The sequence below is a fragment of the Apodemus sylvaticus genome, chromosome 1 (genome assembly GCF_947179515.1).
Source record: "Apodemus sylvaticus chromosome 1, mApoSyl1.1, whole genome shotgun sequence".
NCBI lineage: Eukaryota > Metazoa > Chordata > Mammalia > Rodentia > Muridae > Apodemus > Apodemus sylvaticus.
Window position 1 is genome coordinate 17,387,052 of NC_067472.1, and position 11,701 is coordinate 17,398,752.

The 11,701-nt window shown below is 47.8% G+C and overlaps 1 protein-coding gene across 1 annotated transcript in view; it reads right to left on the reverse strand.

The window, feature by feature from the left end:
* Nucleotides 1-1,233, reverse strand: part of LOC127687015 (stearoyl-CoA desaturase 4) — a 96,175-nt gene extending 94,942 nt beyond the window's left edge. The window contains exon 1 of the mRNA XM_052185231.1: nucleotides 945-1,233. Within this exon, the coding sequence (XP_052041191.1) occupies nucleotides 945-1,218 (274 nt within the window). The 5' untranslated portion in view covers nucleotides 1,219-1,233. The remainder of the gene's footprint in view (nucleotides 1-944) is intronic.
* Between the last annotated feature and the right edge of the window lie 10,468 nt (nucleotides 1,234-11,701).

The window sequence follows — 11,701 nt, forward strand, 5'->3', positions numbered from 1 at the left end:
CAGAGCAGTGCATTCTCCTGTGTCTACACAGGTCCGGTTCACTCTCCCTGGCTCAGGCTTCAGAGAGTCACAAAGAAAACTACCTGAGAAGCTCATCTGTCAACGCCAGGGACAGCGCTACTGTCTGCCCAGGTTTATGAATCCCCAAGGGCCTGAACTAAGGCGTGTTAGGGACCTCACTGTCTCCCTCAGTCCAGTAGCCCTAAAGTTGGGCTGCTCCAGGTTTATAATGTCTGCCAAAGAACTGTGTGTTGGGGACCACGAAGACTAGTGTAGTGTCTATAACAATGGAATGGATGAGAGCAGCAGGCTGGATGGGGAACGGAACATGAGACACTTCTGCAATCTGATTCAGTCCAATGACATCTTGACCGGCATATGCTGCACCCTGGAGACCTGCATAGAGGAAGGAGTTATAATACACCTGTGCACTTGAGTTGTCTAGGAGCCTGTATTGTCTTCCTCCCGGGCAAACCAGCCTCATCTAGACAGAGGGTGAGGTTAAAATAGTCATGTGGATAACCCTCTTCTGTTTCCTCTTGTACAATCTTATTTTGTTTTGTCCCCTGACTGGGCTCAATGTGTAGTTCATAAAGTTCCTGGCCCAGTACCTGGAGAGGGGCCTACTTCTCTTGTGACAGGAAGGGATAGAACAGGCAGGAACACACACAGAAAAGTTTGTTCAGGGACTGTTGCTGATTTTTCTCATGTCTGTTCCTCCAAGACACCATGTGCTTCTCAGCATCCATGCTAAGGGGAGCCCAGGACTGACACTCTAGCATCCATCTAGGCTCTGTTTCTAGCCCAGCCAATCCCTCGGGAGCCAAAGGGAAAAGGACAGAGAATGCTATTCAAAACATGGCTGCTGACCTGTGCTAGAGTGGACCTCATTAAAAAAAAGGAAAAGACCAGGAGCACTGGTCCAAGACAAGGACGCTGCTCACCGAAGAGCCAGGTGTAGACCTTGCAGGAGGGAACCAGTGTGATCCCGTACAGGGCCCCCACGTGCAGCAGGGCCATGAGGATGATGTTCCTCCAGACGTACTCCAGCTTGGGCGGGGGCCCCTCCTCATCCTGGTAGCTGGGGTCATGGATATCTTCTCTCATTTCAGGGCGGATGTCTTCTTCCCATTGTTGTAGAAGCTTTTCAAATTTCTCTCCTTCATTCTTTAGCTCCCCAGAGAGAGGCTTTGTGATGGTGTTGGTCCTGGCGGTCATCTAGGAGCTGGAAAGCTGTGAGAAGAGGGAGTGGAAAGTCAGCAGGAAGAGGCTGCCCGGTAGGCAGCGAGGGAACCTGTGTTCTCCAGTGCGGGTCAGGGAGGAATGGCGTGCAAGCACGGGTCCTGCTCCAGTGCCTAGGTTAAGAAGAGTTAGGTAGAAGAGAAAGTCCCCTTGAACTAAAATTCAACTGAGAACAGATTGTACAGTGAGAGCAATGTGCTTGATGCACCTTAGTCAGCGGGATAGAAAGTGGAAGAGGGGGCTTTATTTACATTGTGCTTCTTATGATTCAGAGAACTAGTTTGTTTGTTTTTGTGGTTAGATGAGGCCTTGTGTTATCTGACTTGCATCTCAGAACCTCACCATCCCAGCCTCCTGAGTACTGCGATTTCAGGGAAATACCACTGATTTTGATAGTTTCCAGTTCTGTCACAAGCCTGAAGGTGTTGGGTTTATGTCTATTCTCTGCACTGTGCAGCCAGAGGCAGGGTGATCATGAGTTCGAAGCCAGGATGTCCTACCAACCAGCTTCTGAGCAATCTGAACTACGGAGTCAGACATGGCTGCATTGCTACCCCCTCCTACCCCCTCCTACCCCCTCCTTCCCCCTCCTACCCCCTCCTATCCCTCCTACTTCCCTCCTACCCCCTCTGACCTCCTCCTACCCCCACTTACCCACTCCTCAAAACAAGACATAAGAACAATAATTAACCCCAACATGGAAGATGGGTAGCCTTCCTCTTCAGGAACAATTTTTTAAAATGTTAACAGTGAGGTAACTAGGTAAATGCAAATAAGAACACACACACAAACACACACACACACACACACACCATGGCTGGAGAGACAGCTGTGGGTGCTGGAAACACAACTTTTACAGTTTTGGTTGTGAATCTAGCCTTTAATGGCTGAGTGTCTCTTCAGCACAAGAAAAAAAATATAAATATTTTTTTTATCCTTTCCAATTTTTTTTAAACATAAACTCTCTAAGTTGTATTATGTTAAGCATGCGCTGGCTATAGAGAGTAAAATCATTCTTCAGCGCATTCCTCATTGGATATTGTATCCTTCATCTTTGTTTTCTTCTTATGGGGTCCAAATAGGTCCCAGTGTGTCCATTTTAATATTGTCCCAGCCAATCATTAAGGATGGCTTCCACCTGTATGCTGGAGGTGGGAAGCTCACTCCTGCCTGATGTGTGGGCACACACACTATTTACTAAACTATTCCGTGCACAACCAGAGATATTCTAATTATACCACAAAACAAAAAGTGGCAATTTTGTGTTGTGGAGAGCTGGTCTCAAAACTACCAGAACAAAACTGGGCCCCCATAATGCAGCCCTCACCTTTGGTCCTATTTTTTTTTTCACCATGTTCTACCTCTTTTACTTCACAAGATATTGCTGTATAGTTCATTTCAGAATCAAATATTGCTCTATCCTGTCAAACTCAGAGATTCCCATGACCATTGATTGGTCTACTGATTTCAGCTGATTTGGTTCCTAGAGAACTCAGCTAAGCAGCAAGCCAAATCCTTCCAGAAGCTCACTTTAGCCACGACTGTATTGTGAGTCCCATGTTTTTAAAGCCTACACCCACTGACAGGAGTCACTGCTTAGAAACTCCTTTTCTGCAAGTATGCTGGCCCTCAGGTGCCCAGAGCTTACCAGAGCTGAGACCACGGAGGAGAATTCAGGACTTCCAGGACCGAAGCTGGATTTCTGCTTCAGAGTATGGAGCTGCGACACACACAGGTCAGGTGCTGCCCCCGAAACCTGTCCTGGGCCTTATATTTATTATATATAGTGGCTATCCAGGTTCAGCCTTACCATGTGGGCTGTTCCTCGGAGCTATGGATTGAAAGGCTCTGGATGGCCAAGTCTTTTATTGCCTTGTATGCCTTCCTGCCATGACAAAGGGGCAAGATGTACAGAGGTAGCTGGCCTGGCAGCTCCAGGCGGAGAGGGTGCAAGAAGGGAGACAAAAGAGCAGGCATCGGCCAAGCCAGAGCCTCATGCTGTTGAGGGCATCGTGCGAGCGTGCGCAGGTGATCCTAATAGACATGGGCCCACCTTCTGTCCCCATCTTTCCCCATGAGAAAATGGTGTGTGTGGGAAGAAGTGATAGCTCAGTGGTGAAGAGCACTGGCTGCTCTTCAAGAGGTCGTAGGTTTGAGTCCCAGCACCTGCGTGGTGGCTCACAATTGTTTGTAACTCCAGTCCAGGTCACTCTGTTCCCTCAGCTGGTCTCTGAGGGCACCAGACATTCTGTGTGTGTGTGTGTGTGTGATTTTTTTTTCCAACAAGAAAGATTGATACAGTTGTCAATTATGGCTTCCTCACTCACTGGTCAAAGACTATTTGATGTTACCTTATCCAAACCCTGTCCCCTGGCTCAGCTCCATCTGCTGTCCCCTATGCCATCTCCTCTCTTCCCCCCCCCCCTTTTCTCTTCCCGTGTCTTCTCTTCCACTGGCCACTGGGCCTCTCCTGTGGACATGGGAACACTTGAGATTTCATTCTGGAAAACGGAATCTAGTTCAGCAATTAGGGCGAATTCAAGCCCAGGGAGACCCTGGCCAATGGGGCAATTAAGGCGGGGGAGATTGGGAAAGCCATGGCGGCAATGCCCACTCACAACTCCATCCTGCCTTCCTATTCTCCCCGGAACACGAGGGGGGAATGAGTTTTGAACTAAAGGATCAGCTGTAGCCTTCATAGGTAGGGGAAAGTTCCTAGCTCTGAGAAAAATCATGGCACTGGCCTTTCCACCAACTCTGAATGCTATCAACCCCGCAGCACACACACACACACACACACACACACACACTGACATAGGTGCATGCACACCCCATACTTAGTCAATAGGTAGGTTCTGCCGGGTAAGGACTCCGCCAGGAATCAACAGGCACTGACTTCTTTCGGGTCCATTACTTGTGTCTCCGCCTTCAGAACCTACCGGGCCTTTTGAGAGACTCGTGAAGCCCTGGGTAGAATTTTGAAGTGGTTTTATTTGTTTTGTTTGAGTAAAAGAGGCAGGAAGCAGACAGGTGTTTGTACCCAGCAGCTGACTGAAAGGGTCGGCTAAGGAATATGGAGAGCAGATATGGAAAGATCCCTGGGAGATTCATTTTGCGGAGGCCCCGCCCTCTGTGGTCGCTACTCCGTACTTCTGTTTTAAATAAAAGTGTCAAGTAGAGTTATCAAATAGCTTGGTCATGGTCACACTAGCCAGTTTGTGGTAGAAGTAGGAGTTCAGAGCAGACATGTGAGGCTGACACCCAAGCTCCTGAGGCCCAACCCTATTGCCCTAGGCCCCTTGACCCGGCTGGCCGCAGTAGCCCACTGCTCAGCATTTCTGTCCCAAGGACTGGGAAAAACTGAATACTTAAGCGCTCTCCCTAGCCTCATCTAGGATGGCAACATCGGAGTGCGGGCTGCACGGGCGGCGCCTCCGGATTGGCTCGGGCTCCGGCAGAGCCGTAGCACGACCGCTGATTGGCTACGCGGGGTCAGGCGCTGTGGGGCGAGTGAACGCTAGTGACCCTGTGGGCGGGTGCTGACCGAGAGTAACCCGGGGAGGGACGGCACGCCTCTCTCTCCCTTTGTCTCCTCTGGCTCTAGGCTCCCGCCCGCCAGGCCTGCCTGGGCAGAGACAGGGCGTGGGAGCAGAGGCGGGGCTGATTGCAACTGTGCAAGCTTAGTGCAAGCATCGGAACAGGAGCTAGGCGGAAGCATTTGAGCACAGCTGCAGCCCACTGCCTCAGGCCCCAGCGTTGAAAGTGGGGTTCTGCGTGAGGCCGAGTGGAAGTCTCTAGGAAAAAAGTTTATAGCTCCTCGAGCAGATGGGGCGAATGTGACTTCTTGACCCTGGAGTGATCTCCTGTAGACAGCTTTACATTGGGAAAGGCTAGGCTCCTTCTCCCAGCCTGTACCTAATGGGTAAGGAGTCTGGAGGCCGGTCCTGGGACGGTTTTGATAATGCAAAGTGGCAACAACAAGGATGCCCTGGAACACGGCTAGTTCAGCCGCTGTAGAAAACAGGTTGGCATCCCCATGAAAGGTTGAAGAATTACCGCAAGATCACACCGCTGCCCTCCTGCTACACACCCAAGTCACTAATGGTGCGCGAAGCTCAAAGCAGTGTCGCCAGGGGCACAGGGCCATAAAATTGCCACCTCAGTTTTCTCCTTGTGATTAATTTAGTTGTTAGCTTAACATGATTGAGAGTCACCAGGGAGATACACGTTTTGAGTGTGTCAGAATGGGCCAACTGAGAAGGGTAACGTATGAGAGTCACCCTGAATGTGGGTGACATCTTGACACACGCCGGGGTCTGGACTGAACTTTAAAAAGGCAAGAGTGCCAGGCAGTGGTGGTGCACGCCTTTAATCTCAGGAGGCAGGTGGATTTCTGAGTTCAAGACCAGCCTGGTCTATAGAGTGAGTTCCAGGACAGCCAGGGCTACACAGAGAAACCCTGACTAAAAAAAAAAAATAAATAAAAAATAAAAATAAAAAATAAAAAAAGCAAGAGGAAGTCACAGGCGGCTGGATGCTGACATCAGACACAGTATCACCTCATTCTCCTGCTGACAGAGCTGGAGCACCTTTCTGCCATACCTTTCAATGTGAACCAAAAGAAAAGCCTCCTTATTCATCTTGTCAGGTGTTTTGGGAGAGAAATACCCCGGACACACCTGTATTGCCAAGGAATTAGGAACTAGACATTGGAAAAGGGAAATGGATAAATGAATCTATTCACAGTTTGACCTAAAGCAGGGGGATCTCCACTTCTTGCCACTGCGGCTGTACCTGTACGTCTTAAAATCTGTAGACTAGGCAGAGACAAACATGCAAATGTAGCTGTGAAAAAGGGTTAACTGAGGAAGCAGACTGTTCCCCCCCCTCCCCACCCCGGGATAAAAAGGCAGGCTGTGCTGGGGAGCAAGTCATTGGAGGACAGGCTTGACGACCTGGTTCCAAATCTCTTACCACGGGCTCTCATCACAGGGTAGGAGGGGAGAGTCAGATGGACTTCGGGGTATCTGTACACGGGCCAGTGTGGGAGGGCCGGATAAAGAGCATTCATTGTTCACACACAATGGGATGCTAATAAGAAAAAGAAAAGGATTCTGGTACTGATTGGTGCTACCCTGTCAACAGATGTACAAAACGTGCTTCAAGAGGAGAGCCAGATGTGGGGCTCACAGATTGTAGGGCTGGTTCTGTTCCCCGTGAGGCATGCGGTAAGTCCAGAGAGGAGAAAGCGTCTGCGGCCAGGGAGGGGAGTGAGGAGAGGGGTCAGTGTTTAGGTGGTGTAGTGTCTCTTTGGAATGGGGGGGGGGGAAGGGGGGGGAAAGAAATTTGAAAGTGGGTGTGTCAGCGCTACAGCACTGTGAGTGTACTAATACCATACAGTTGTTCACTTTCATTTTTTAAAAATCATTTTTACTTTATAAAAAAAGTAAATGATTTATAGTTATCATAGTTTATACCAGTGTCTTAAGATGGGGATGGGGAGAGAAACTTTTTCTTGTTTTCTTCTTTTTTCTTTTTTCTTTCCCCTCCGAGACAGGGTTTCTCTGTGTAGCCCTGGCTGTTCTGGAACTCACTCTGTAGACCAGGCTGGCCTCAAATCTGCCAGTCTCTGCCTCCCAAGTGCTGGGATTAAAGATATGTGACACCACCCAGCAGAAACTCTTTTTCTTTTTCTTTTCCTCCCCCCTCTCTCTTTCTCTCTCTCTCTCTCTCTGAAAGAAACTCAACAGGATAAAATTCCTAGGATCCCAGTAGGGCGTATTCTGACCTGGGTATCATCAGGGCACTGACTGCAGCCACAGATTTCCAGACCAGCAGATTGTTGGAAAACTCAAGTGCACCAAGAGTGCGTGGGGCCGAGATTCTGATCTGTATCATTGTCCTCATTAAAATGGCTAATTTTTGTTTGTGAAAATCCACATCATTTAAAATGGCTATACCAAGAGAAAAGGGGGTGTGTGGACCGCGTGTGTGTGTGTGTGTGTGTGTGTGTGTGTGGTGTGTGTATGTATTTTCTAGGTCATCTAGAATTTGCTAAGAATTCATAAGACCTATGAGCGTTCTTGCGCCCTCTGCTGGCATTTTAAAGAAATCACTTTCCTTTTTCTGACCAGCAATATTACTGCTCCTTAGGAGAAATGACTCAGACTAAGCACCTCTTGGGTTTTAGGTCCTCACGTGGATCCAGACCTATCAGGAGTCAGCACCGCCCACCTGCTCCCTTATAGCTCTGATAGAGAAGCTTAGGGAGGGGAGTGAGGTGGGACAACCTGATTGTCCCAAGCCACTGGCTCATCTATATACAAAGCCATTGCTTACATGACTATGGGAACGGGTTCATTTATAGAAGCACAGATGTTCTTTTTGTCTCCAGCAACTTCAAGGCACACTCTCCATTTCTCATACCTTGTTATTATTATCTGAGTTCCTTGCTCCAAATTCACTGAACAAAATAAGTCTTTGCCAGCACCATAGAAAGTTAATATAGGTCACAAAATTGGACTCACACTCATTGTGACATTTACCAGGTTTTGTAGCAAAGACAGAACCAAAGCACATGTGAGACCTGTTCATTTCATTGCACACTGACCCTTTAGCCACAGGGAGACTTCCCAGCAGCCCTTGAGCTGAGCATGTGATAGGGTAGACCGTTAAAACACGGCTGTGGTTAAATGTTTAAGATACTCTAATAAGTCCAAGCCCTAGGGAAGCAGAGGCAGTGGATCTCTGTGAGTTCACGATCAGCCTTGCATACATAGTGAGACCCTGTCTCAGTCAACCAAACAAAAGATTCTGTACTAAGTGCTTTTGCACTGTTGTGACCAAATAGCTGTCAGAAACAGCTCAAAGGAGGAAGGATGAATTTGGGCTTACAGTTTCAGAGGTGGAGGTTGGTCATGGCAGGGAAGGCATGGTGGGACAGAGCCTGTCACATCATAGGAACACAGAGAAAAGGACTCTGGGATCTGATTTGCCTTTCTCAAGAATAAGAATCTTCAACACAGCCAGGTAGTGGTGGCACACACCTTTAATCCCAGCACTTGGGAGGCAGAGGCAGGTGGATTTCTGAGTTCAAGGCCAGCCTGGTCTACAGAGTGAGTTCCAGGACAGCCAGGGCTACACAGAGAAACCCTGTCTCAAAAAACCAAAAAAAAAAAAAATCTTCAACACAACTAATAAACAGAATCATCTATAGAAATGCTGTGTTTTCCAGAAGTCATCTCAGATGATGATGTTGGAAATCACCAATAAGCTTCTCTAAGGCCGAATGTATGTGACCTTGTGGCTGGAAGTCCTGTCTCATCCCTAAACCAAAACAGTATGACTCCTAAAACCATTGTACAGTTTCATTTACAAAAGAAGAGTCTCTGAGAGAAGGAAGATAAACCAGCTAGTGGGATTTCAACATTTTTTTAAAGATTTATTTTATTTATATGAGTACACTGTAGCTGTTTCCAGACACACCAGAAGAGGGCATCAGATCCCTTTACAGATGATTATGAACCACCATGTGGTTGCTGGGAATTGGTACCTTTGGAAGAGCAGGCAGTGCTCTTAACCACTGAGCCATGTCTCTAGCCTTGGGATTTCAACTTTTAAACCACATTTAAAAAAATGTAAGCCACACTTGCTCTTCAAATTCTGTTGTAAACTATGTCCTTTGAGGAATATAACTTAAGCCGCTGGCTCATCTATATACAAAGCCATTGCTTCCATGACCATGGGAACGGGTTCATTTACAGACGCACAGATGCCTTATCTGTGGCTAAACACCCCCCCCCCCCACACACACACACAGAGAGAGAGAGAGAGAGAGAGAGAGAGAGAGAGATCATATATCCCCAGGGAAGAGTACACTCCCATGAGCCCTTCTCCTAGGCATGCTGTGATGGTGACAGGCCCAATCCTGGCTAGCTCTTTTGCAGGTAATCACAGCTGCTGTAACGTCAAGAGTTCAAAGGCCATGGCCTGCCTGGAAGTCAAGAGTTCTTGTCCATTATAGCCTTTCTCTCAGGCTCTACCGTTCTGACAACCCCAGGCTTCAGGAAACTTGATGCGGATGTCGCATACAGGGCCATGCCATCACGGTCACACATTTTTAGTGTCAGAGGAACTGTGAGGAATTCTGAATTTACTGTTGACCATTGTAAAAGAGCCAATGACCAAAGCTGCGTGTAGTGTCGATTTTAACAAAATTTCAATTGCTTGGTTTTACCAATAAAGACTCGGGAGCCTCTTGTGGTCTGTGAGTTGTATCTTGTTTATTCTGAGCGCGTTTGGGCTAATATCCACTTATCAGTGAGTGCATACCATGTGTGTTCTTTTGTGATTGGGTTAGCTCACTCAGGATGACCCTTTCTAGTTCCATCCATTTGCATAAGAATTTCTTGAATTCATTGTTTTTAATAGCTGAGTAGTACTCCATTATGTAAATGTACCACATTTTCTGAATCCATTCCTCTGTTGAAGGACATCTGGGTTCTTTCCAGATTCTGGCTATTTATTATAAGTAAGGCTGCTATGAACATAGTGGAGCATGTGTCCTTATTACATGTTGGAGCATCTTCTGGGTATATGCCCAGGAGAGGTATAGCTGGGTCCTCAGATAGTACTATGTCTAATTTTCTAAGGAATCGCCAAACTGATTTCCAGAGTGGTTGTACCAGCTTGCAATCCCACCAGCAATGGAGGAGTGTTCCTCTTTCTCCATATCCTTGCCAGCTCAAGAAAAAGGAAAACCAAAGTGTGGTTACTTCGGTTTTCTGAGAAAGGGAACAAAATACTCACAGAAACAATTATGGAGACAAAGTGTGGAGCAGAGTCTGAAGAAAAGGCCACCCAGAGACTGTCCTACCTGGGGATTCATCCTTTAAACAGTCACCAAACCCTGACACTATTACGGACGACAAGAAGTGTTTGCCGAAAGGAGCCTGTTATGACTGTCTCCTGAGAGGCTCTGCCAGAGCCTTACAGATACAGAGGTAGATGCTAGCAGCCAGTCATTGGACTGAGCGCGGGGTCCCCAATGGAGGACTTGGAGGGAGGACTGGAGGAGCTGAAGGGGTTTGCAGCCCCAAGGAAAGGAAGACAATGAAGGCCAACCAGACCCCCAGGACTCCCAGGGACTAAGCCGTCAACCAAGGGGTACACATAGTTCCAGCCGCAATTGTGGGGCCTTGTTGGGCACTGGTAGGAGGAGAGGTCCTTGGCCCTATGAAGGATCGATGGATGCCCCGGCACAGGAAAATCGAGAGAGGGTGAGTGGGAGTGGGTTGGGCGGAGGGGCATCTTCTTGGAGGCAGGGGGTGGGAGGATGGGTTGAGGGTTTTCTGGGAAGGGGAAAAACCGGGAAAGGGAATAACATTTGAAATGTAAATGAAGAATATATTGAAAGAAAGAAAGAAGAAAGAAAGAAAGAAAGAAAGAAAGAAAGAAAGAAAGAAAGAAAGAAAGAAAGAAAGAAAGAAAGAAAGAAAGAAAGACTCGGAGCCAGATGCTGGGGTGAAAGCCTGCTAGTTCAAAGAGGCAGTGAAAGCACCCAGCTGACCTCCACAGCCAACACCAATGTCCTAAAAAAGCAAGCTCTCCTCCACACCATCTCAAACCCCCTCAAGCTGAATGTCCCTCCCTTCCACTTCCTGTGCTTCTCTCTATCTGGCCTCCTGACTCCCTCTCACTTTCTGTGGGTGTTTTTTCCCCCTGTCAACTGGTTGCTTGCTCCGCCTCTTGGCCTGTGGTTGACTTTATTTAAACCTATTTACAGAAAGCTTTTTGGATTAAAGATGGGTGCGAGGGCTGAGCCATACCGTGACTAGAAACAGGTTTTTTTCCCCCAGTAAATTATACAACTTCGGGGTTCACAGTGTGATCGATTATCCTGCAACATAAATCTGTGGGCAAAACCATAGTTGTTCAGAAGGGAATTTGATAGATATATTACATATAGGGAACAACAATAACAGCTTCCCCACTAAAGCCTAGGAACTCTACAGTTGTAGGGTTTTTAAAACTTGGTAGCATTGTGTGTGTGTGTGGGGTACACATGAGCAGGTCACAGGATGTTTTTTGGGGGGGGGCAGTGTTTCGAGACAGGGTTTCTCTGTATAGCCTTGGCTGTCCTGGAACTCATTCTGTAGACCAGGCTGGCCTGGAACTCAGAAATCTGCCTGCCTCTGCCTCCCAAGTGCTGGGATTAAAGGTGTGTGTCATCACTGCCCGGTCACAGGACAACTTTTGGGAGTCAGTTCTTTTCCTTGTTTCTGAGGCAGGATCTCCCTTGCCCAGCTACTCCCCTCTAGCTTCTAGGCAGTCCTCCTTTCTGCACCTCCCACCTCTCTGAGGTGTACTGGAATTACAGAAATGCCCCACTACATTCAGCTTTTTACACAGTCTTGGGATTGACTTTAGATCCTCAGGCTTTGGCTGCAAGCCCCTTTCC